At 68.1% G+C, this 25,568-nt stretch overlaps 1 protein-coding gene across 1 annotated transcript; it reads right to left on the bottom strand.

The window, feature by feature from the left end:
• Positions 1–1,786: 1,786 nt before the first annotated feature.
• MINAR1 (membrane integral NOTCH2 associated receptor 1) lies at positions 1,787–10,078 on the bottom strand (the record flags this gene model as incomplete). The annotated part of the gene is made up of 4 exons (XM_084254101.1): positions 1,787–1,984; positions 4,535–4,771; positions 5,700–5,867; positions 7,889–10,078. The coding sequence occupies 4 exons, from the start codon at positions 10,076–10,078 to the stop codon at positions 1,787–1,789; spliced, it is 2,793 nt and encodes a 930-aa protein (XP_084110227.1).
• Positions 10,079–25,568: the final 15,490 nt, after the last annotated feature.

Below are 25,568 nucleotides of genomic sequence, written 5' to 3' on the forward strand. Positions count from 1 at the left end.
GCTGACGTGAGCCCAAGGAGGGTGAGAAGTGTCTGAAGCCTGAGCCGGAGACTGTTTTGCTGTTCTGCCAGGTTTTCTCAGAGCAGGTCGAGGTGAAATGATCCTGATGCCACCAGCTGAGGGTGTCTGGTTTCAAGAGAGCCCCTTAAAGGACACCCGCCTACTTAGGCTTAAATGCGGGCGGGACGGAGGGGGTAGCGGTGGTGGTCCAGGCTCAGGCACAGGGTCGCACGCTGTGTGTGGAGAATGGGGGCGGGGCGAGGTGGCAGGTGCGGGGAGGGCACGCTTGCCCCCAGAGCCACAGCAAGAGGCAGGTGTGCAGGCAGCAAGGCAGGTGCCGCCTTCCCTGCTGCCCGTGCCCGCTCTGTACCCCTCTGCGCATGGTAGGGGCGCGGCAAACGCCAGGGTCCAGGAGAGAAGGCCCTGGCTCGGGCCCGTGGGAGAGGGCTCCCCAGCAAGCGCCACCTCCGAAGCTCAGGCCACGCCAGAAGCCCCCACCTGCCCCTAACTCAGGCCATCGGCAAAAGCGGACCCTGGGGGGAGCCCGGCAGCCCCCCAAGCTGCGTGTCACTGGCCGTGGAGCAACAAGACTCCTCAGACTCTGGCCCCAGATGTGACAAAGGCTCGGCATCGACCCCCAGGCTTGGCCACAGGTAAGGGCAGTGGCAGGGCTGGTCTGACCATCCCCACCTGGCAAGTGGGGGCCGGGGGCCTCCCAGCTTCTGGCCCGGGGTCAGGGCATCCCGCCTCGGGGTGGCGGAGAGACAGGGCGAGCGCTGGGACCTCTGGGGGGAGGGGCCAGAGGGCAGCTCTGAGGATGACGACTGAGCCCCCCTTGAGGGAGGAAACCACCTGCTTTGCCTGCTGATGGGAGGCCCCGGGGCGGGGGCGGGGCTCAGACAGGGCACAGGACCCAGCGCTGACCTGGGGAGCCCGTCAGGTCTAGGCCCGGCCCCTCCCAGGCCCCTGGGGACAGCAAGCACCCCCAGCACCGCCCTCAGCCCACGCGGGTCCTCAGCTCTCCATCCACGGCCAGCGGGCCAGCCATGGGGATGAAAATGCAGGACGCACACAACTGACAGACACAAGCTCCAGCAGCGCCATCTGCCGCTGCTTGGCAGGCTGGGAGGAGGGGGGCTGCGCCCCTATTGCTTTAAAAACTGAGGTGCCCCCCAGAAACCTTTCCTGCGGGAAGGTATGCTGTGAGCCGAGGAGGCTCTGCCAGCCACGGCCGCCAGGCAGGACTCCGCAGACCCGGGGCTGCCCGCGGCGCATGTAACAGGCGCCAGAGTCGTGCGGAGCCAGAGCCACCCAGCCGCCGCGGGCACGTCCAGGTGGGGCTGCCCACGGGGGAACACGGCGGAGGAGCCGCATCTGGACAGACCTTGTAGCAGATCAACGGTTGGCGGAGGCTGTTTCGCTATTTTTTTGCGCTGCTGAGAGGCCAGGTGTGGGGAGCTGGGCGCCTGCAGGCTCCAGCCAGAGGCCAGGCTGCCCGGCGCCCCTCAAGGCACAAGTTGCAGACGCTCCACCTGTGAGCACCGAGGCCCCGCTGAGACAGCACGTAGGAGGGTCTCCCCACAGAGCGCACCGAGGGCGCAGGACCTGCCCCCAGGCTGGAGGGGAGTCCAGGTCCCTCGCACCCGCACCCCCGCCTGGCCCCGCCACTGCACTCGCGGCCCACCAGGCTCCTGCCCTAAGGTCTGGCCGTTTTCTCTGTGGGGAGCCGGGGGCTGGGGGGTCGGGTGCTCCTGGGACTCCACCGCCACCGGGCCGCGCACGGGGCTCAGGACTTCATGGTGCAGATGGGCACGACGATGACCAGGATGACCGTGCAGGCAGCCGCCGCCACCAGGGCCGCCATCTTGCAGACCCTGGCGCGCCGGAACTCGGCCTCCTTGCGCTTGAGCAGCGAGTCGTAGCCGGGCGCGTAGGCGTCCTCCACCCAGTACTCCAGGTTGTTGGGGTTTAAAGATTCCGGCGACTGGAAGCGAAGGGGAGAAGTGAGAAGTGCGGCCCAGGAGCCGGCGGGGCCCCCGGTGGCCGCCCGTGCCCCGCAGACCAGCCCCCCGCGAGGCGATTTACAGCGAGTGGGAGAGTGTGGCAGCCTCTGCCCCCGCGGCAGCCCCTGCTGCTGAACGCCAGCGAGCACGCTGGACAAAGGGTGGCAGTTACTCAGACACAGAAAGTCAGAGTACATCAGACCCCCTTCCCCGGTGCGCTGGACTGGACAGCCAGTGACGGGCAAGATCGGGGACAGACGACAGAAGGCACTGGCCGCACAAGGGTCTGCGACTCCTGACAACCTAAGACAGGCGCAGTCCCCGAGGGGATTCATAAAAACCCCTTCTTTGGCCTTATAAGAAGACGGCTGCTATCAAGCAATGCCGTTGCATTCCAGCTGGCACTGCCCGGCCTGCCGAGACCACACCGCTCATCTTTAACTTACCACTCAATAGCTTTGTGCTTCACTGCCCAGTTGCTGCCTTAACTGGTTTGACTACTTACAGAAAATGCTTAAGAATCTAAATGTGAGAAATAGCTGTTGTGATTTTATAATAGTAAATTTAATCAACAGAAATAGGTATAAGTAATAGTAAAGAAATATCCATATTATAGTATATACATAATACGCAATGTAGATGGGAAATTAATAGTTGAATCAATGTTTAAACTAAGGTTAATAGCAAAGACCTGAGGGTCAAAAATGGTTTCGGAGGAAGGAGACCTCTTGCTGTGGTCTCGGTAGGAACTTGATTTATCGATGATTGCACATGAATGGAATCTAGAAATGGTGCATATTGCTTTTTGTTATGTTTCACTGCATGTAATAATCTAATGTATAATTAACCACAAACTGTAATAATAATCTTATGTAATGGTCAAAATAATGTATAAAAAGAGAAAGTTAATTCCAGCAAATTACACTCAGATTTTCACTCCCTTAGAGTGTGTCTGTGTGTCATTTCTTTTCGTCCCTCGCCCTAATTCCTTTGACCACCTCGTGCTTGTTCTCGCTCATTCCCTCAGAGTGCCTCGATTTACCCGCCGCTGCTGGGCTGGTCCGCGGCAGGAGAGCTCCGGGCCTGCTGACCCCGGGCCGAGGCTCCGGGCTCCCTCATCTAGAGAAGCAGCCGGGACCGGGCCACCTGCTGTCCAGACACAGCTAGGACCCCCAAGGCCAGAGCGTGGCAATTCCAGGCAGGTTCCCAGCTCGGGCACAAACAGTCCCACCCTGGAGGTTTTCTTGGGCCGCTTGGCGCTCTCGGTGCACCCAGCCCCCAGGACACAGGTCCACCCCCCCCATTCACAGCCTCCCGCCCTCCAGTCACTGGTTCTGGCGCTGACCCCTGTCTGGCTGGCCAGCTCTGCCCCAGGAGAGCTTCCTGGGTGCCCCCAGGGCGGCCCCACCCAGTTGCATTCCTGGGAGCTCCCTGCAGCTCGCAGGTCTCAGGGGCTGCCTGCAGGGACTCCACTGCCGGCAGGTGGCCACCCGTCACTGAGGGCCAGCACAGGGGCCTCAGGCTGTGGCTGGGCCGCCACGCCCAGCCTCCCTCTGTGTCTGCACCACCCAGAACCCGAGAAGGAGCTCACATCTTCCAAGGACTGAGACACCAGAGAACTACAGTGGCTTGTGACAGGCGAGAGTGACAGGACACGCAACCTCAGTGTCCAGATGATGTGTGGTCAGCACACAGCCGGCCCGCCCGGCAGGCACCTGCTGCCGCTCTCCTGGGACAGGCGGGCGAGGCTAGTCACCACGGGGCCCGAACAGGCAATCACCCCGTTCCAGGGGGCCACTCAGCATCCCAGGTCAGGGGGGCCCTTCTCACAGAGGCGGCTCAGGGGCACACCCAGGGACAGTCAGCCGCGTCCAGCTGCCTGGACAGCAAAAGAGGTTGTGTCCCCACAGGCGGGGCCGGCAGTGCGAGGGTCCTGCTACCCCCAAACCTGTGTGGAGCGCCCCCTCCCGCTCTGCTGCCCCTCAGGGCCCAGCACTGGACGGCCACCCTGGCCACCATGCCCTCATGGCCAGAGACGGGCAGTCGGCTCGGGAGGGAATGAGCAGGGGCTAGTGTGGCCACCTGCCTGCTCAGGCCCTGTGTCGGGGCTTCATGCCTGTGGAGTCCGAGGTGCCTGCGCATGAGAAGTGACCGTGGCCCTGGCAGGTGCTGCCTGGAGAAGAGGTTCCAGGCCCTCCCTGCAGCTGGCTCTCCGGCGCACTCTCTGGGCAGAGGCCTGGGCGCCCATGGCTGTGAGGGAGGGACACCAGCAGGCACGCGGCCCTGCGGGCCCAAGGCCACTGCCCAGTGCCCCCAGCACTCACCCCAGCCTGGCGAGAGAGGAGGCGGCAGCTCCCAGGGTGGGCCAGGGCCGAAGGGGCAGAAGGGAGACTGCATTCAAGCGGAGACTCTGGGCCAGGGAGCGGCCCCACTCACAGTGCCCCCCTGCCCCCCCGGGCAGCTGCAGCCCGGAGTCCAGGGCGGGAGCCGAGGGCGCCAAGGGGAGCTGTGGGGCCCGGCCGGCCACTCACCTGCAGGTCCAGGGGGGGCAGCTTGCCCTTGTCGCCGGCGTTCCGGGCGTGTTCTTCAGCAGTCCAGGGGGGCTGGCCTCGCTTCACCTCGGCCAGCTCGGTCAGCCGCATGTCTGTGTACAGGGGGCTACTCTTGAGGTGCGCCTTCAGCGGGGTGGGGTGCGGCTGCGGGCTGAACACCTGCTCCACCAGGAAGCCGTCCCGGGGTGGCCGGGGCGGCCGGAGCTGCCTGCCTACCTGTGGGGGACAGAGCATCCAGGGGAGCAGGAGCTGACCGCCCTACTGGGCCTGCGCCCAGGGCCCGCCAGGTCCACAAACAAGTGGACAGTCTGCCTGGTGGGGAGGGCCTTCTTCAGGGAGAGCTGGGAAGTGGCCCCGGGCAAGTCAGGGCTGAGCAGGCAGCTTCAGGGACAGCGCAGGGGCTCGGGGAGCTGGGGAGGCTCTGAGATACGGCAGGGAGACCCGGGAGGGCCGGCGAGGGCGGTCAGTTTTAAGGCTAAACTGTGGGGCTCATTGGAACAGTAAATGTCAGGGGAGCTTGGACGGGGGGTGCAGAGATAAACTCTGAGCTAAGAGCCGGGAAACCGGAGAGCCAGTCACAAAAAGGAAGATGAGATTTTAGAGGAACGGGGGAAAAGGCTTAAACACCCCGAGACAGGCCACGACGGCTTCCTCGCGCCTCCCGAGCACAGCGCCCCCAGCATCCTGCCTCTTCCTTGAAATAAACTTTTCCTTATTTTCTTAAAGTTCGCGCGTCTCTGCTCACTCATCGACAGCGTCTGCCAATTCCTTTCCACGGCTTCGTGGGACAAGAACCTGTGGTGGTTCAAGGGCTAATGGACAGGGCACAGCGGCGGCGTGAGGACGAGACCCCAATTCCCCCCATGCCCCGAGGCCTCTCCGGCCCTCCCCCCGCTGCCCTGGGGCCTCAGGCCCAAAAGGAAACCGTGGCCTCTCACCCCTCGCCGAGGCCGTCCTTACAGCTGCCCGGAGAGCCAGCCCCGCGGTCAGCCTTGAGCCTTGAGCCAGCCCCGCGGTCAGCCGGGAGCTGGCCACGGGAAGGAAGGGGTCCCCAGAGCCGGCACCTCGGGCCGCTGCCTCCCGGCCCGGCCCCCGCGTCCGGGCCTTGCCGCTGCTTCGGCCTGTGCTCCCTGTCCCGACTTACTTGCTCCCCCGGCGCCCAAGGGACCCGCAGCTCCCGACCCGCGAGGCTCGGGTGTGGGCCCGGGGCCCGACAGACCAGCCGCGTCTGGGCAGGCTGGAGAGTCAGCGCCAGGGCCCCGCCCGCACCCCTCAGCAGGAGGCGGCCCGAGGGCGGACCCTGCCGGAGCCCCTGAGGGTGGGGGCAGCACAGACCCCAGGGGAGTCCCCAGCCGGTGCCCTGCCCCTCCCCGCCCTTCCCTGCCCCTCCCTGCCGCCAAACCAGCCCCCAAGCCGCAGCCAGTCGGGCAGCAGCCAGGCAGGGGTGGCCGCCCAGCGCCGTGGAGAGCAGCCCCCGCCTCACCGCCCCGGGACCCCGGAAGGCAGCGCCTGGGGACCCACCGGCTCCCCGAAGTCCCGTGACACAGACCCTGGCCGCTGCCCTCCCCATGGCCCCGTGCAGGGACGGGCCGCGTGTCCTGGGGAAGCGGCTCCGGGGAAGCCCGACTTCCTCCGCGGGGTGTCCTGGACGTGGAGGGAGGGGCCCCCGGGCTCTGGACCCCAACTGGTTACCAGCCTTCAAGCTCCGGGTGAGGGGGGAAGAGGCAGAAAGACACGGCCCCGGCCCCGCCAGCAGCCAGAGCTGGGTCAGACCTGGCCCTCGGGCCGGCCCTGGCCTGGGCCTGTGTCCTGCTGCCCTGGCCGCCCTGAGCTCCCAAGATTGGGCCCCAGCGGCTCTGCAGGGAAGAGGCCCCTGCTGAGCTGGGTGCCGGCACAGAAGGTGCCTGGTGGCACAGGGGTCAGCCTCAGCTCTGTGGAGCTGTCCGCAGCCACTGCAGCACGAGTTCCATGCCCGGCCAGGGAGCTCCCCACAGGGCGCCGCAGACCCCGCCTGTCTCCCCGCTGCTCCCCTCAGCATGGATTTCAGTAGATCCACCTGTTCTGCTCCCCACTCTGTCTCTGGTGAATCCTCTCACCCCCCCACCCCTGGCCTGTACCCCAGTTCTTGCATGCATAAATAAATCTTTAAAAAAATAAGGGGGGGCCAGTGAGAGGCACAAAGGCTGCAAAAGCCCCTCCCCAGCGGCACGGCCCCGGCTGCAGGACGGGCACAGCAGGCCCTGCTTCCCCCCAACGCAGGCCCTGGGCCCCACACAGAGACCTCCCAGAAGCCCTCGGCCAGGCCTCCGCATGCCGCTGCGGGCAGCACGGCCCACACCGCTCCATGGGACGTCCCCACAGGGAACAAGGCCCAGTCAGGGCACCCAGCCCCGCACTGACCTGCCGCGGCAGCCTCCAGGGTGTGTGCAATGCGTGTACCCGGGGGCCTGGGTGGGCATGGCGGTGGGGTGGGGGTGGGGCCAGCTGGCGATGGCCAAGGGCTGGATGTGCAGCCGTGGGTGTGTCGCGGGCCCGCTGCGGGTGGTGGACGCAGCCTGGGCAGGGGCAGCGGTGGGGGGAGGGGTGGCAGACGGCGGGGAGGGGAGCCTGGCAGACACGGGGCTGCTGGGGGACGCACCCGGGGCCGAGGGGTCCTGGCCTCCTGCAGGGTCAAGAGCCTGCGCCCGCAGGGCCTGGGAGGGGGACAGCTGGAGTGGGGAAGGGGGCGCCGCGGGGGCTTGGGCTGGAGGCACCAGGCAAAGGGGGCAGCCCTGCCGGCAGCCGCAGCACTCGGGGCTGAGCTGGTGTGCGAGGCGGGGAGGGCCTCTCCGGGCTGACCCTGTTGGGGGGTGGCAGGAGGAGCCAGCCTGGGGAGCAGCCACATCCTGCGGGCTGTGGTTTGGGGGGACAGCTGCCACAGGGCAGTGGTCAGCCCAGGGGGCAAGACCATACTCCGGGAGGGACACGGGGGCCGGGGCTGGGAGGCCGCCCCCGAGGGGCCACCCCGAGCTGGGCTAGGAGGGAGCACTCGTCCTCCCTGAGCCCAGGGCTGCTGCTGAGAGGCAGAGGAGCTCCCAGCAGGAGCTGCAGTCGTGGGCGCTGCGCCAGGCCCCTGAGCTCACTGCCGGCCGCCGTGGGCCCCAGGAGCAGGACCCTGCTGGCCGGTATGCGGGAGACACGGGACGCCTGTGTTCAGGCCACGGGGCACCCACCTCGGGCGTGGGACCTGGGCCTTGGGGCAGCACCTCCCACCCCCCGCGGGATGCCTGCCGGGAGCGGGGGGCAGGAGGGCGGCCGCGGCCCCGGACAGCGGCACAGGGAGCCCCAAGTTACCTCCTTGGACTTGCGCGGCCAGTCCTTGCCCTCCCCGGGGGCTCTGCCCTGGGCCTCCTCTCCAGGGCCCTCGCGGCCAGCGTGGGGGGCGCTGCGCCAGCCCCGGGGTGGGCGGCAGCTGCCGGCGCCTCTGCATGTGGGGGTGCTGCTAGCCTCGGCCAGGGCCCTGGGGCAGCGGCGGCCGGACAGGCCCCGCTTCAGGGCCTCGCCGTGGAGGCTCCCACTAGCATCCGAGCAGCACCAGTCCCCGCTGCTGTCCGGTGCGGGCCCACGGGCGGCACTGCAAGCCCGGAACCCGCTTGGGGAGACACTTTCGTCCGACGGGGCCTCGCTGGTCAGGGAGTCCAGGTCCGTCTGCACACTGGCCTTCTCGGGCCGCTGCAGCCTCTGGTCCAGACTGCTCAGTCTGCCCAGGACCCGGGACAGCTCATCGCGGACCCCCGAGAGCGACTCCAGCTTCCGCTCCACCTCGCCGACCCTGAGCAGCAGCCTGCACACGCTGGTCCGCAGCTCCTCCTCCGGCCGCCGGCCCTCGCTCCCCCTGCCGCCAGGGGGGCCGCTGCGGGCGCGCGCGGGGCTGCACTCGGGAGAGCTGTCGCAGTCGGAGCGGGGCAGCTGCGACAAGGACGCGGTGCTGTTGCAGCAGGAGGACGGGCCCGGCCCGGTGGAGCCGCCCACGCTCACCTCGTCCAGGAACCGGAAGATGTCGCTGATGTCCTCGCTGGCCGCCTCTGAGCCGCCGGCCGACCGCCTCCCGCCTGGCCCGGCCTGGCCCAGGGCGCGCGGGTCGCGGCCCTCCTGGGGCTCCGGCGTGCGCTGCTCGGTCTGGGTGCCCACGCTGCTGGTGTCCGAGCCGGGCTGCCCGCCCGCGCCGCCCGCGCTCCTGGCCCTGAGCGTCCGTGCCGGCTCCCGCGCCTGCAGGCCCACGGGCGGCGACAGCGCCCTGGACTTATGCCCATTTGCTTCTGCAACGTAGCCACCCGGGAGGGCGGGCGGCGGCTCCCCAGGGCCCAGGTAAGCGGGGCACCTCTCCGCAGCTGGGGGCCCAGGGGCCTGGCGGCTGGGGCTTGGGAACCGCAGCCTCTCCTCTGAGGGGCTCCTGGCAAGAAAGGACCGTTCGAAGTCAGGGGCTTCTTCAGTGTTGAGGCTCCAGCTCTTGGCCGGCCAGGGGGTCTGCCTGCCTGGCCTCCCCAGGCAGCGCCTGGCCTCCTGGGCCCCAGGGCCGGGCGCGGGCCCAAAGTAGGTGGAGGCCTGCAGGTCGCCCAGGCTCTCGTGCTTCGCCCGCCTCGGATCCGGGGAGCAGGCGGGATGCAGGGCCGCGCCGTGAGGGGGCATCTCAAAGCTGTGGTTGAAGAAGGGGACCTTGTGTGAGTCCTTCCGAGCCCGGGGGTCCCCCCGGGTGGCCTCTGCCTTGCCAGCGGGGCCAGCCCCCCCAGGGGACGCTGGCAGCAGGCCGCGGAAGTCCTCTCTGAAGACGTCCCTCTTCTGGACACAGGGCTGGGCCGGGAAGGGCTCGTGGCCGGGGAGGAGGGCCTCCCTGGGGGCCCGGGCCTGCTCGGGCAAGGGCTCGCTCTCCAGGCGCGTGGGGAAGCAGGTCCGCTGCATCTCACAGGACGGGGGGCCGGCCGCGCTGTAGGGGGCCAGCGCCTGCAGCCGGTCCAGCGAGGCTGCGCGGCCCTGGGGCTCCAGCAGGAAGCTGGGCGGGGAGGCGGGCTCGAACCGCGGGCAGTCCTGGCCTCGCGCGGCCGGCTGAGCGGGGCAGCCCCGGCTGAAGGGCCGCTCGCCCAGCCCGCAGCCCGGGGCCTCGCAGCGCCCAGCTGGCCGGCAGGAGGGGCAGGCGGCCTCCCGCTGGGAGCCTCGCTGCCGGCCCGGGGGCGGCCTCTCTGTGGTGGCGCCGCCGCTCATCTGGATCAGGTTGAACATGGTCACGATGTCAGCCGCCACCATGATCTTCTGGGACTGCTGGTCACCGGCGGCGCCCTTCGCCTTGTCCTTGAAGAGCGAGGCGGGGAAGTGCGGGTCCAGACAGGCCGTGTAGAACAGGGCTCGCCGCAGCCGGCCCAGCTGCGCCAGGTCCAGGCGGGCGCACAGCGTGCGGCACAGGTCCTGGCAGGACGCCGAGTCGGGCTTGCTGTCCAGCTCCTCCAGAATCCTCACCAGGAAGAGGGACGAGTCCCGGCCGGCCTCCATGGCGCAGGACCAAGGCGGCACCCCGGCCGCCTGGACACCTCGTCAGCTCTGGCGGGGGGCAAAAGAAAACAGCGGGTTTCGGGTCAAGCGGGAGGAGAGTGCAGCGCTTCACCGGCTGCAGCTGCCTCAGGCCTCGCCACGTGGGCGCCACGACGCTCTCCAGGGCAGACCCTGAGGAGTGCCCGGTCTCTGCAGGAGGCGCCGCGGGCACAAGAGGCCAGGGCATCCCTCCCGCCAGACCGCGGGGCTGGAGACCTCACACCCCGGCCGGGAGAGCACGGCTCCACACGCGGCCTGAGTGCTCGTGGCCTCCTGAGAGAGGACACCCAGGGGCAGGCTGTGCTTGGGGGCGCCCAGGAGCCCAGGAGGCACTGGGGCACTGGCTCGCCTGCAGCGGCCCCTCCATGGGACAGCAGGTGCTGGGGCAGACGCCCAGAGGCCGACACCTGCTGGCAGCGTGGCCAGGCTGCCTTTTCTGCTTTTAAAATAAATGCATCGATTTAAAAGGAACAAAAAGGGCCTCCCCGGGTGGCTGCGAGGCTGCCCACAGCCTCTGCAGCGCCGGTTCGTTCCCTGGCCCCGGCGAGGGTCCCACAAAAAAAATAAATAAATAAAAATAAAAAAATAATAAAAGGAACACAAAATATACAGAGAGGAAAGCAAGTTCCCACCAGACCTGTCAAATAGGAAGCCAGGAGGAAAGTTTCCTGCGCGAGACTCCAGACCCGCGGGCAGCAGCTGAGACGGGCAGGGCCGCCCCTCTGGGCTGGGCAGAGCGTGTGTGCGCGCGCGCGCGCGCGCGCGCGTGTGTGTGTGTGTGTGTGTGTGTGTGTGTGTGTGTGTCGTGGCCAAGCCCGGGAGGGCAGAATGTTGCTCCAACGCGGGCTCCCGGCGCCAGAGAGGGTACAGCTCTTGGGGGAGCCACGATTTTGTGTGTTTTGTTGGGAAACAAGGACTTTCTCCACTCTCTGCACCTGATTCTGTCACAGTTCGTTCACACCGGGAGTCCACCTGTGCACACGCATGGCCGGCCCCCCTACAGCATGCGGTCGGGGCCCCTGGGGACCCCAGTCACACACTCCTTTCCAGACGTGAGCAGCATGGACGTGGTCCTGTCCGTGTGGAGCACCGCTGTCACCCACGGAGGAGGCAAAGGAGGTCCCTCGCGTCAGCTGGGGGCGCAGCGGCCCCTGGAGCCCCTGGAGCCTCGGCCTGCCGTCTGCCTTCCAGGCCCCGCCACATCTGCAGGTGGTGGCCCGAGGGTGGGGAGGGGGAGCAGGGCTAAGACCCCGCGGTGTCCAGAGCTGGAAAGCCACGTCGCCTTTGCCTGCAGCCTCGGCCGCGACAAGAGGCGCTACACACGTCACCTCCGCGTGAGCGCGCCACGGACAGGGACACCTTTGTCTCTGCGTGTCCCTGCCACGCACACGTCCGCACCTCGCGCCTCGGAAACGCAGAGGTGCTGCGGTCTCCTCTCCCCAGTAACGGACGTTTATTTTCAGAGTCCCAGGTCTGCAGAAACCTTGCAGACACGCAAGAAAAACAGCTTCTATTTTCCAGACATCTAGGGTTTTCCCTCCAGGCTCCAGGAACTGAGGAAACCTCTAGCTGGGCGGCGACCGCTGCCTCTCCTGCTCCTCTCCCTCAGGAAGAAGCTCCCTCTCTCCAGCCCCCCAGCCCCCCGCAGCCCCATTCTCTTATTTCAGTGGTGCCAAAACAGCTGCTGCCAGCCGGCCTGGGGCCCCCAGAGCGCCCTGCAGCGAGGGCAGGGCCCCGCCATGCGGGGGGCGCCCAGGAGGGGCGCCTGACCTCTGTGCCTGACCTCTCCTGCAGGCCACTCTCAGCCAGGCCTGAGGTCCAGCCGGCCTAGCCCCAAGCCTCAGCACAGCCCCGGGGGAGGGTGGTGGCCACCCGCCGAGGCTGGGCTCCCGCCGGCCTCCAACAGGCTGGGTTCCTCCTCCAAGGTCTTCTCCAAATGCCGCTCAATCCCACCCAAGGGATTCCTGAGAGCAGCCGCCAGCCCTCCCGCCACCAGCCTGGCCGGAGCCCGAGCTGACCTTCGAGGCCAGGGCCCCGCGACAGGCCCTGCCTGCAGCCGCCGCCCGGGGCAGCCACGCGGAGGCTGGAGAAGTGGGTGCTGGGGGGCGGCGGGAGGGCCCCCTGGCGCTGCCTGTGGCGGTGGGAGCCGCCACCCCCTCGCAGCGCCGGCGCCTGAGGGCCTAGCAGGAGCTGGGGCACAGGCTGGCACATCCGGGGTTCGCCCCGCGGCCCCCTAGGGCTCGGCTCAGGCTCTCGTGCGGGCGCCAGGCGCGGAGTTAACCCCCCACGCGCCGCCTCGAGGCGCAGCTGCGGCGGGGCTGCCCGCGGCCCTTAGCGCATTTCCCGCCCCGCTCCCCCCGCCCCGCTCCCCCCGCCGGGGTCCCGGCCGCGCAGCTGCAGCCCGGGGCACCCCCCGCGGCGCGGGCACCCCCACCCCCACCCCCGGCGCCCGCCCCGTGCGCCCCCCGCCCCGCCCGCCCCGCCGCCCGCGCGCGCGCGAAGTTACCTGCGGGGCCGCCGCCGCCCGCGTCCCCCGCGCGCCCCGGCCCCGGCCCCGGCCCCGGCCCCCGGGGGCGGCTCGGCCTCACCTGCGCGGCGCGCGCCCGGCCGCGGCCCGGGCACCCCGGCTCCTCGCGCGCGGCGGGCCGCGGGCCCCGGCGGGCATGGCGCGGGCTCAGGGCGGCCCGGCCCGGCCCGGCCCGACCCGACCCGACCCGGGCGGCCCGGCCCGGCCCTCGCGTCGCGCGGCGCCTCCGCGTCACGGCCTCGCGGGGGTCAGCGGCGCGGGCCGGGCAGCGGGCGGCGGGGGGCCTGGCGCGGCCGCTCCATCGCCGCCGCCCGGGGCGCAGGCGGGCAGGGCCGGGGCGGGCACTGCGCGCACCCGGGCGGGGCGGGGCGGGGCGGGGCGGGGCGGGCGCGCCGTGGAGGTGCGGGCTGCGGGCTGGGGCTGGGGCTGGAGGCTGGGGCTGGAGCTGGGGCTGGGGCTGGGGCTGGAGGCTGGGGCTGGGGCTGGGGTTGGGGCTGGGGTTGGGGCTGGGGCTGGGGCTGGAGGCTGGGGCTGGAGGCTGGGGCTGGGGCTGGGGCTGGGGCTGGAGGCTGGGGCTGGGGCTGGAGGCTGGGGCTGGGGCTGGGGCTGGAGGCTGGGGCTGGAGGCTGGGGGCTGGGGCTGGGGCTGGAGGCTGGGGCTGGGGCTGGGGCTGGGGCTGGGGCTGGAGGCTGGGGCTGGGGCTGGAGGCTGGGGCTGGAGGCTGGGGCTGGAGGCTGGGGGCTGGGGCTGGGGCTGGAGGCTGGGGCTGGGGCTGGGGCTGGGGCTGGGGCTGGAGGCTGGGGCTGGGGCTGGGGCTGGAGGCTGGGGCTGGAGGCTGGGGCTGGGGCTGGGGCTGGGGCTGGAGGCTGGGGCTGGGGCTGGGGCTGGGGCTGGGGCTGGAGGCTGGGGCTGGGGCTGGGGCTGGAGGCTGGGGCTGGGGCTGGAGGCTGGGGCTGGAGGCTGGGCTGGGGGCTGGAGGCTGGAGGCTGGGGCTGGGGCTGGGGCTGGGGCTGGGGCTGGGGTTGGGGCTGGAGGCTGGGGCTGGGGCTGGAGGCTGGGGCTGGGGCTGGAGGCTGGGGCTGGAGGCTGGGGGCTGGGGCTGGGGCTGGAGGCTGGGGCTGGGGCTGGGGCTGGGGTTGGGGCTGGAGGCTGGGCTGGGGGCTGGAGGCTGGAGGCTAGAGGCTGGGCTGGGGGCTGGGGCTGGAGGCTGGGGCTGGGGGCTGGAGGCTGGGCTGGGGGCTGGGGCTGGAGGCTGGGCTGGGGGCTGGGGTTGGGGCTGGAGGCTGGGGCTGGAGGCTGGGCTGGGGGCTGCGGGCTGGGGTTGAGGCTGGGGCTGGAGGCTGGGCTGGGGCTGGGGTTGGGGCTGGGGCTGGGGTTGGGGCTGGGGCTGGGGTTGGGGCTGGGGCTGGAGGCTGGAGGCTGGGGCTGGAGGCTGGGGCTGGAGGCTGGAGGCTGGGGCTGGAGGCTGGGCTGGGGGCTGCGGGCTGGGGTTGAGGCTGGGGCTGGAGGCTGGGCTGGGGCTGGGGTTGGGGCTGGGGCTGGGGTTGGGGCTGGGGCTGGGGTTGGGGCTGGGGCTGGAGGCTGGAGGCTGGGGCTGGAGGCTGGGGCTGGAGGCTGGAGGCTGGGGCTGGAGGCTGGGCTGGGGGCTGCGGGCTGGGGTTGAGGCTGGGGCTGGAGGCTGGGCTGGGGCTGGGGTTGGGGCTGGGGCTGGGGTTGGGGCTGGGGCTGGAGGCTGGAGGCTGGGGCTGGAGGCTGGGGCTGGAGGCTGGGCTGGGGGCTGCGGGCTGGGGTTGAGGCTGGGGCTGGAGGCTGGGCTGGGGCTGGGGTTGGGGCTGGGGCTGGGGTTGGGGCTGGGGCTGGAGGCTGGGGCTGGAGGCTGGGGCTGGAGGCTGGAGGCTGGGGCTGGAGGCTGGGACTGGAGGCTGGGGCTGGAGGCTGGAGGCTGGGGCTGGAGGCTGGGGCTGGGGCTGGGGCTGGGGCTGGGGGCTGGGGCTGGGGGCTGGAGGCTGGGGCTGGAGGCTGGGGCTGGGGCTGGAGGCTGGGGCTGGAGGCTGGGGCTGGAGGCTGGGCTGGAGGCGGGCAGGGGCCGCGCACCAGAGCTCGCCAGGCGCCGTGGCTCTGCGGGTCGCGGCTGGTGCAGGGGCGACCACGGGCGGGGTTGCGCGCTGGAGGAGCCCTGCGGACCGAGCACACCCCACGCTGAAGGTGACTGCGGCCCCCCTGGACAAGCAGAGGGATGGGGTCCGCGCCTCCTCTTCCCGCGGCACGTGGGGCCTCACCGTCCCGGTGGGGCCTCACCGTCCCGGGCCTCGGCGCCACTGTCCTTCCCCAGGCCAGGCCAGAGCGGTCACTGCGTGCACCGATTTCCCTCTTGACCGGTCTGGGCGTCACTGGCACCCAGATTGGCGAGACCGGCGGTCACGTGACCACCACCTCCCGGAACACTCGCAAATGCCCGCGGGCACAGGCCAGTGGAGGGGGCGCGTCTCCAGGAGCAGAGCTGGGCTGAGGGGACCAGGGGCCCCTGTGGCGGTGTGGGGCGCAGCCGTCTCTGTGGCATCGGCCCGGCATCCCTGGGCTCTGCTCACATCCACCGCAACGTGGGCACCCTCGGGAGGACCGCAGGACCCGCCACCTTCAGGCACCCGGGGCCACCCCCCCAGGGAAGCAAGGCCCCCCTGAGCGGTGGGGAGCTGCCTCCTCACAGGCCTGCCCCCGCCGCCTGCTGCGCACCCCTTGGTTTGCTGCTGTGCTCTGACCCCAGGCTCCAGAATAAGGCCAGCAGGGAGGCCAGCAGGGGCCTTTGCAGCCCCTCTGCCCAAAACCCAGCGCTGTCAGACAGCCTGAACTTTGGAAATGGAGCTTAGTAAAATCAAGAGCAAAGAGATTATCTGCGCACCCGGCATCTGTTTGGGGCTTTCACTCTGCGGAGACTCTCCCGGGCACATCATCACAGCAGCCGTGGAAGGAGTGGCCGGTGGAGCCCCGGTCTTTCATGTACTTTGCTTTTGAAAATTTCAAAACAGAAAACTACAGAGAGGGCCCCCCTGGTGGCGCAAGGGGTTAAGCACCGCACTATGAGGCTGTCCGCAGCCTCTGCAGCACAAATTCAGTACCGGCCAGGGAGCTACCCACATGGCGCGGCAGACCTCTCCTGTCTCCCCGCTGCTCCCCTTGGCAGTGTCTTTCAGTCAGTCTGCCTGTTCTGCTCCCCACTCTGTCTCTGGTGGATCCTCTCACCCTCCCCCACACCTCTGGCCTGTACCCCAGCTCTTGTATTCATAAATAAATCTTAAAAAAAGAAAAAAGAAAAAGAAAACTAGAGAGGGTGAGAAGAGACGCCCTCACCCTGCTACCCGGAACCCGCCAGCGCCGATGGCCGCCGCTCGCCAGCTCCCACTCTCAGCAAGGAAGCGGAGCATTTCACAGGCCCAGGGTGCCCATCGTACCCTCCCCGCCCCGGACTGGTTCCCACTGTTGTGTGCATATTCACAGCCTGGTGTGCGCTTGTCACGCTGTGTCTCGCGTGGCCTTGGTGACGTGGAAGCGGCACCTCCCGGGCATCCTGTAACCCTCCTCACCCTCCAGTGTGCCCCCCAGTTCCTGCAGCTTCAGGGCCTGGTGCAGTGCTGGGGGGGGACACTGGCACTGGTCCCCTGGGCACCCTGCAGGGGGTGGTGCTGCCCCACGGGTCCTTCCCGGGCACGCACCCCCCATCCCATCACTGCGCTGGCACCCCCACACTTTCCCAGGGTGCAGACTTGACACACCCCCAGCACCCCAAGATGAGCTCACACTTTCTCTGACGATGGGGGCACCACCTCTGTCTGGAAGCCCTTTGATTACTTTTCAATTTTTCCACAAAGTTACAAAGTCTTTGAAACGGAGAGGGCCATGTTGATCGAATAGACAGGTTAGCGTCGGGGACGAGCCTCTAACTCTCCGGCTGCACCTCTCCATCCTCTGCGTGGACCCCGGCAGTGGTGGGCAGCCCCGGGGGGGGGGGTAGGAGGGAATGTGGCCAGTGTCCCTGCCCAGGGTGGCACTTTGGAATGTCTGATTGGCGTGTTGAAGGTGGGTGCTCACTGCCGACCTCACGGCCCGGCCACTCTCGCGGCCTCAAGCCTGGGCAACAGTCCTCGCGGGCACACAGCGGGGGTGGCACTGGCCAGGCTCTGCCCTTTTCACCCACCCACTGCAACCTGTTTCTTGGGGCCCAAAGAGCTGATGGCCACAGACCCCGCTTTGTGAGCTTGAAGCTGCGTCATTTTTTTAAAAAGATTTATTTATTTATGCATACAAGAGTTAGGGTGCAGACCAGAGGTGGGGGATGAGAGGACTCCCCAGGAACAGAGTGGGGAACAGAACGGGTGGATCTACTTGAAGCTGTGGCGTCTGTAGCCACACAGAGACAGCTGGTGCCGCCCTCCCCAGCCGCCTGGCACTGGGCTCCAGCCAACCTGCTTGTCTAGCTCGTGGTGGGCCTTTGGGCCTGCATTTGCCTCTGGCCTCCTCACATCTGCCCCAGTGATCAACTGCTGTCAGGTAGCCGAGTAGTTGGGGAAAGCACCATTGCCCTGAATGGAGGCTCCCCCCCACCGCACGGCACCGTACAGCGCTGTCCCCCAGCGTACGGGGCTGCCCCGCCTCTGCACAGCGCTGGCCGGAGTCGCGGCCAACACCAGGCCGCAGTGTCCTGCACTCATGAGCTAAGTGAGCCCGTCCGGGACGCCTTCCGGGTCATCTCTGCCTCCGGCCCGGCCCTGCTGAGGGCACTGGCAATGGGCAGCCCATGCCAGCCCTCCAACTGCCCCCGTCGCCTGCCCTCTGCCCACACACAACCTGAGTTTGGGGGTCTCTTTGACCGCGCTCCCCCACCTTCTGCAAAGGAAGCGTTGTTATCCTGGTTCACAGACCCGGAACCTGAAGCTGGAACGGGTGCCTTGTCCCCTGAGCTCACGCGACCGGCGGCACCGCGACGCCCAGACTGTCCCAGCGGAGAGGTGCCCGACAGAGCACGGGCGTCCGCAGCTGGGCGGTGTGGCGGCCACTGCTGCTCTGTGGCTGGGGCGCTTCGCTCAGCCCCGTGCTGGGCGAGTGCACGATAAGCCTTAGGAACCCAAGAGGTGCTCGCTGCAGCTGCGGGCTCAGGGAGGGGTGCTTTATCCTGCCCTCGGCCTCTTCCTTCCGCAGCGCGGGGAGCAGTAAAAGCGAGAAACGGAGTCTTCTCGCGGAGGGGGCAGCCATATGTGGCCACTTTGGGCACAAAGGAAGGCCGGCTGCGGGGGGCGAGCCCAGGACCTCAGACGCCCAGGGCTCTGCCCAGGGAGCTGGGCTGCGGCGCCCCCACCCCCCTCACGGGGGCTGGGGCGCTGTCTGAGGTGCTGACGCTGAGGGCGCCCGCTGCGAGTGTGGGCGACCTCCCTTGCAGAGCCTGGGCGTCTCCGTGGAGCCAAACAGGAGGGTCAGGCGAAAGCAGGGTGGTAAGCCTCGGGGGCGCTCAGGCTCTCCCCTGCTACATCTGCGCCTCCTCACGATCGCAACCTCTCACTGCCTTGCCCTGGCAGGTTTCTGCAAAAAGGTAGACTTTGCTTCCCTGTCAGCCCCTGCAGAGAGGCAGACACCTGACCGCCAGGTCTGTGCCCCAACCCTTTCCCACGACACTGCAGGCCCCGCACATCTCACCCCCTGGCACCAACGCGAAACTGAAAACTTTCGAACCCACCTTCCGCCCCCGCCTCCCACAACCCCAGGCGGGCTCTCCCGCGCCCCCACTCCCGCCGGCGCCAAAACCACGTGGACTTGCTACTTGGGAGCTTGCGGGCCCCCCGGAAAGCAGTTGCGAGCCCCGGCTGCCCGCCTTGGGGTGCCCACCTGGACCCAGGTGGCGGGGAGTGTCACGGCTCCCGGAGCAAAGTGGGGGCAGCCGCGCCTGTGCCAAAAGGCGCTGCCGGCTGAGCCAGGCAGGGCGCGGGCTACTCTGGGCAGTGGCCCTGGGGAGCCACTTGCCCGAACGTCAGCAAGGTCCCCGAAGAAATCCCAGCGTCGGGGTCTTCACACCACTCCTTCCTCCTCCCGGTCGCCATGGGGCGGGGGGCTATTTTGAAAGAGAAGGAAAGAAGCATGAAGGGCGCTCAAGCGCGTCCCTGTCCCGGCTGGCAGGTCTCCGGGGAGCCCACCCTCGCTCCACCCTCGCCCGGCCACCTGCCGAAGCCCTGCCGCCCGCTCCTGGCCAGGCCGGGGCACTGTCCCGGGTCTCTGTAAATCAGCTTCGGGGCTGCGCGGGGTCCGCTCTTGGTCGGTGGTGTCTTTCTGGCCTTGCTTGGGGAGACTTCGCGCTCCAGCCACAGGAAGCGTTCCCCGAATGTTCTAGTAATGTAGGGGTTGGCGGCTATGTTGATGATGACGACACGGGCTAGATCACCAGTCAGTCCAGAAGGGACCGCGTCTGTCCACTGGGTGGAAGCCGGCGCCCGGCGGGCCTGAAGCCTCCGCAGCTGACGCGGGGCGTCGGCCTTCAACGGGCTGCGTTCCCCACGCAGGCTCTGTCCCGCGACGTATTCCCTATAAAGCAGAGCGCGGGCTCGGAATCATTTATTTTTTTAAGGTTTTTTTTTTTTACAGCCATCTTACTTGACAAATAAGTCTGTTTCCTGTTCCTCTTTAGGTGACGGTTGGGTTTTCATTCAGCCTTGATGAAAAGTCGCATCATTGAGGGCGCAGGGTTTCGTCTCTGCACTATCAAGCTGTCCGCAGCCTCTGCAGCACGAGTTCAGTCCCCGGCCAGGGAGCTACCCACACGGTGCAGCAGACCTCTCCTGATTCACCCACTGCTCCCCTCAGCCGTGTACTTCGTCAGTCTGCCTGTTCTGCCCCCTGCTCTGTCTCTCACTCCCCACACCTCTGGCCTGTACCCCAGTTCTTGTACGCATGAATATATAAATCTTTTTTTTTTTTTTAAAAGTTCCATAGGCCCTTGAAAAACTGAATTTTTGGTTTTTAGGGTGTACAGTTCTTTCCATTGTCAGTAACAGCCACGTCAGTTTCGGGGAGCCCTACTGACACCCCTGGGCGTCTCTCCTGGTGACTCTGCTGCCATTTGTTTTCCTTTTTATTTTTGCAGCGTTTGTTTTATTGTTGTTTATATGAGCGCTATTTTGCATGGCATTTAAGACTTAGAACAGTCATATCTTGTTTGGAAATCATAGATTCTATCTGTGAAGTCCCTGCCTCACAAAGTTCCTTGTCTCTTGCCTTCGGCTAGAATCCGGGTGACGCTATCACACAGTCTTCTGCCTTCGCTTGCATCTCCCAGCTGTGAATTCACCTTTTTTAGATGAGCTTTTGTAAAAGGCATATAGCTGAGCTGATGTAAAGGTTCACATCAGTTCAGCACCCAGAACACTGCCAGAGAAATGGCAGATGGTTCGCGGCTCTAGTGGACCCAGGAGCGGGGGGCGTCCCGCCTAATCGGGGTCTCAGCCTCAGCCCCTTTGACGCTCGGGGCCGATAACTATTGTGGGGTGTCCTGTGACAACCAGGATTCTGGCAGCATCACCCCTACATGCCAGTGCACCCCAGGTCCCCAGCCCTTGCCAGGCACCCTCCTGGGAACCACACGCCAGGGACATGCCACGCCCTCCTGAGTAGAGGGTCTGGGGAGTGATGGATTCAGCCCCTGCTGAGTTCTAGAAACCCCCACCTCCAGCCAGGCTGCGGCCCTTGCTGCGTGAACCGGTCCTTGCCAGGCCTTCCCTACCTGTTCCTTCTGAGTTCAGGGAGCCCAGCAGGTCCCCACCGGCTCCCCGGCTGCCTCCCGTCTCCGGCTGGGAGTCTGGCGGACCCTACAGGGACATCAGGTGTCAGTAAGGTCGTAATTAGATCTGCTGTCCACCCTTCCCGGGCGGCATGAGACAAGAGGCTTGGGATGAGGAGCAGTGTGGGAGCGAGGGCAAATATTTTCACACAGGTGGTTTGGTGTTTGCCAACGTGCAGAGCTGAGAGGCGCGTGTGGGAGGAGGCGCGTAGAGATCCGATTTGCAGTGATTATTTCCAAGTTAGGACCCACGCAGAGCCTTGCGAGGTGTGGGGTGGGGGGAAGCCAGCCTTCCAGAGGCAGAGGCGCAGGTTCGGGAGCACGGCTGGGTGGGGTGTCCCTGCTCCAGCCGGGGGAGGGGCACGGGCCTCCCTTTTACCAAGGCCCTGGTGCCCCCCGGGCGCAGCTGGGCTGAGAACCTGGAAGCTTTGGTGAGTTAGCATTGAGGGAAAATGGGTGGGGGTGCAGGGGGCCCTCAGGGCCTGGGGCGCCTGCCGGCTTGGCCCCGGTGTCAGCTCCTGGCTCCCCATCCATGAAGCTGGAAGCAGGCACACTGCAGGCCGGGCTGACCTGGACGTGACTCGTGGCAGGCGGGGAGCCATGGGGGGCTTCCCGAGGGGGTGAGCGGAGGCCAGTGTTGGGGCAAAGGCGCCCACACGCCAAGGCTCGGGTGCAGCGGTGGCTCCCGGGGGCAAGTCGCCTGGGGTGCGGAGGCCAAGGGCAGGGCTGGGCCCTCCTGCCCTGCCCCCGTGCCCAAGCCTGCCCTTCCCAGGCAAGCCCAGGTGCGGTCCAGTCCAGCCCCCTGCACAGGCAGGTGCGGGGCCGCTCTCGACTCTGCTGTGTGTCTTCCAGGATCAACCTGCCGTCGCAGGTAACAGAGGCCCAAAGTCACAGCGGCCGAGGAAGGACAGTTCAGGGAGAGGCCGCGGTGGCCTCTGAGGTGGCTCCTCGTCCTCTCGGACTTGGGCCTCAGAGGGCACAGGCCGGAGCCTCGCCCACGGCCAGGCTGGGGCGGGGTAGGGGGTAACAGGGCGGCAGCCAGGGGGTGACCAGGGCATGACGGGAGGCCAGGGCCGAGCCAGATGTCCAACCCTGGGTGAAGGGTCAGGCCGTGAAGGGGTCTTCACGTTGCCCCCCAGACCCATGAACAGCACAGGTGGCGGATGCGAGACACCCAGGCCCGCAGTGACGCCCCCCAGTCTGCCCAGCCCGGAGCCTGCTGCCTGGGCCCAGCCGCCGGCCGCTCACAGCGCTTGGGGAGGTCAGACCCCAGGCTGTAAACTGAGGGGAAGCCCGTGCTTGGAGACCCTCCAAGCCCCCTGGGGTCCAGGAAAGTTGCCGGGACATCGAGCTGGGGAAGGACAGGCGGGAGGCACGCCTTCTCTGGAAACTTCCTTGGACGCTGTTCCCCAAACCCAGCACCTCAGCGGCGGGAGCCGGCAGGGGCCGCGGCTCTGTCACCGTGGCTCTGTCACCGTGGCTGTGGCAGGTGCGCCCCAGAGCCCTTTATGTAACTGTGAACTTCTGGATCGTGGAATGGACCAATCAGGGGCGAGTTATGAGCTGATTGGTGCTAAATGGTCCAGTCAGCCACAGGATTGAGAAATGGCCCAATCAGACTTGTGGGCGGGGCACCCCAGAGAGGATACGAGCCAGGGGCCCGCGAGCTGAGACCCGGCACCTGAGACAAACAAGGGGGAGCCAGTGCCCACCTCTGAGGGAAGAAGGAAGACGGGGAAGCCTCCGCTCCTGGCCTCCGAAGAAAGCAGACAGGGAGCAGCAGCAGCCGCCCTCCGAGGGAAAGGCGCCGGAGGCCTCTGCAGGGACGGGGTCTCGTCCTGTCTCTCCACCCCCGGAGGGAGCCCCGAGCCCGGCCTGGCGCCCCAAAGAGCTGTTTGTTGCTGGCGTCGCCCAACGGCGCACGCAGAGCTGGGACACGGGGTGTCTCTTGACACCGCCTCTGGGGGCCCAGCAGTGACCATCACACCGGCCAGTGCTGTCCAGACGCCTGGTGGCCGGCGGTGGTCAGCGCTGACACCGTCTGGGCGAGCTCGTTGTGCCCTGTTTGTAAGATGAGCCCGTGTGGTTCCTGGAGCCCGGGGTCTCTCGCAGCTGTGCACGGGGCAGACCCACGGACGGGGTCCTGTCCATCGGGCCGCCGGAGCCCAGATGCCCCCTAAGTCAGAGGATCGGGCAGAACCCGAGCCTAACGGCGGCTGCTCAGTCCACAGGGCTGCAAGGCACCTGGGGCGAGGGCCCTGGGGTGGTCCGGGTGGCCTGAGCCACAGAGGCCCCCAGCTCTGTGCACCCCGCCTCCTCCTGCTCCCACCGTCCCAGCCCAGGGCACTTGGGCGCCGCGGCTCTGGGGCCGGTGCTCTGGCCACTGTGTGTCTGCCCAGCACACGAGGCTGCTCCCGTCCCGCAGTCTGCGGCGCCCATGCCCCGGCCGCAGTTGAGAGGACAGGACTGCGGAGCCTGGGGCCTGGGCCGCGTGAGCCGCTGGGGCCAGAGCAGAGCAGGGGGACGGGAGGGGGGGCGCCAGCACAGGGTGCCCCAGCACCCACAGCCCCTGGTGAACCCCTGGGGCCAGACAGGCTGCCAGAACACAGAGACACCCCCAGGCCACCCGCTCAGTGACCTCCGGTGGCCACGGCAGAGCTCAGCTTGGGTGGGGGGCAGCGGCACGTGAGGCTGCTCTGCTTGGGGGGCAGAGCTTGGGTTGGGGGGGCGCAGTGGCCGCAGGGGAGCCAGCTCCGACGCGTTGGTTTGGCCTGACCGTGCACCGTCTGCTCGCAGGGCGGGCCCGTGCGGCGCGTCCCCCAGGCCGGCCCTGGATGCGGGAAGGCGGCGCTGGACCCATGTGCTGGGGGAGGCTGCGCTCGGGGCGAAGCAGAGGGGGTGTGGGGAGCGCCGCAGGGCACGGGCGGGTCCGAGGGAGGCCGGGGCCAGGGCGAGGTCCAGAGACCCCACAGCCTGGACCTGGGGCTGCCGCGTCTGGGTTCCCCTGGCCAGCACAGGAGGCTCGGCCGATGGAGAGAGGCCGGGGAGCCAGCCCTGCTGCAGCGGGGGAGGGCGGGGTGGAGCTGGCAGCGCCCCGAGCGCTTCCCTCCCGTTTAATTTTACACTTGACACGTTCTTTAAATAACCGAGCAGTGGGGCGGTGGCAAGCCTGCCGCCATCGCGCCCCCTCCTGCCGGGCAGCAGCCTGGGCTCGGGCCAGCGAGCCCCTCGGAGAGCGTCAAGGCAGCAGGACGTCAACTCGGAGCTGCGGGCCAAGGGCCTTCCAGCAGCCTCCACTGCTGACCCGGGTGGGACTGGCCGGCCGGAGCCGGGGCCGCTCACCTTGGCTTCAGCCGGGAAAGCCCCCGCCCCCGCCCCCGGCCCCTCGGCGGCACCCCGGCTCCCAGCTCGTCTCCGATGGGGGCGTGGGCCGCTCTCCGCTTCCCGGTGGCTCTGGCGGCACATCGTCCACCCGTGGAGGCCCCGGCGGGAGGGCGGCCAGCACCCGGCCCCTGGAAGCGGCCCAGCCCCCCTCCTCCTGCTGCCCTCGCCGCCTTGCCCAGCACCTGCTCCGCAGCCGCTGACCCTGTCACCAGGGTCCGGTTCTGCCCAGGGCGGCCCCCTCTCTCAGGGCAGAGCAGGGGCCTGGGCGGCGGGGCGGGCCGGGCCGGGCGGCAGCAGGGGCAGCTCTCCCTCACGGCCGCTCTCGCTGGCGCGGACAGGCCAGAGCGCTGCAGCTCTCGACTTGAAACCAGTGACCGTCCACTCGCCCAGAGAGCAAAGCCTGCCCGGCCCAGGGGCAGCTAGGTGGGGTGCTCCGGCCGGGGGCGTCTGGTTGGAGATGCAGCCCCCTCCCCGCGGTGCCTGTGGCCCCAGCTGCGCCCCACAGCTGTCCTGCCGCCATAGGGCCCTCGCCCAAGGCCCTCCGCCCCCCAGCTGGGATGAAAGCACTGGGCCCGTGGCTGGGCCCCTGGGGGTGCGGGGGCCGAGTGGGGCCAGGCGGAGAGCCAGGCCGGGTGCCCATTCCTCCCAGGCCGGGCCGTGAGCCCAGGTAGAGACCCAGGTGCCCCTGGTGGGTAGCACCCCTTGACCTGGTCAGGAATGTGGGTGTGGATACGCCCAACTTGCTGTGGCCTGAAGCCAAGGGGCGCGGACAGACAGCACCCAGAAGGGGCCCAGCTCCCAGGCCCTGCCTGTGCCACGTGCGAACACGCGGAGGCCACAGCCCAGGGAGGGAGGGCAGCGCCTCCCCTGCAGCTGCACAGGGCCAGCCTTGCCTGGCCGGCGGGGGAGCCTGGGCGCTTGGGGACCGGACACCCCACTCCCGTCACACCCCTTCATCACAGCCCTGCTCAAGGCCATATCCCAAGCGCCCCCGTGGCTTCTGGATCCTGGGCCCCACCCTGCTTTTCCTCTCTCTGCCTCGGCTTTGCCGGCAGAGCCCTCCCAAGCGGTGCAGGCCGTCGGGCCGAGGGGCGCCTCCACAGAGCCCTGTTCCTGCTCGTTTCACCTTGGCCGGCACAGAACCCTTTAGGACTTTGCCCCTCAGCCCAGACCAGCCACAGCAGACGGGCTGCAACAGCAGATATGACTGCAGAGTCTACAAAGACTTCCAGGGGGCCTCCCCGGTGGCACAGGGGTTGAGCCTCGGCGCTGTCAGGCTGTCGCCAGCCACTGTGGCCTGAGTCCATCCCCGGCCAAGGAGCTACCCACACGGCGCAGCAGACCCCTCCTGTCTCCCCGCCGCTCCCCTCAGCACTGTGTTTCAGTGGATCCGCCTGCTCTGCTCCCCGCTCTGTCTCGGTTGAGTCCTCTCCTGCACCTCTGCACCCCCCACCCCTGCACCTCTGGCCTGTGCCCCGGCTCTTGGATGCATAAATAAATAAAATAAGTCTTTAAAAAAAAAAGTCCCTCAAACCTTTGAAGGAGTCGAGCTACTGTGGCAGGGGAGCGGCCGGTGCACAGCCCTCTCTGACCTAGCCTGGTCCTTTTGGGGGTGACCTGCCACCCCGGGAGCCCACCGCGCCCTCCAGCCCCCAGCCGCCTGGGGCTTCTCCCCGCCTTGGGTTCTCAGCAGGCGGCTCAGCCAACAGGCCCAGGCCGCTCCT

This window comes from Talpa europaea (genome assembly GCF_964194135.1).
Source record: "Talpa europaea genome assembly, chromosome: 14".
NCBI classification, from domain to species: Eukaryota; Metazoa; Chordata; class Mammalia; order Eulipotyphla; family Talpidae; genus Talpa; species Talpa europaea.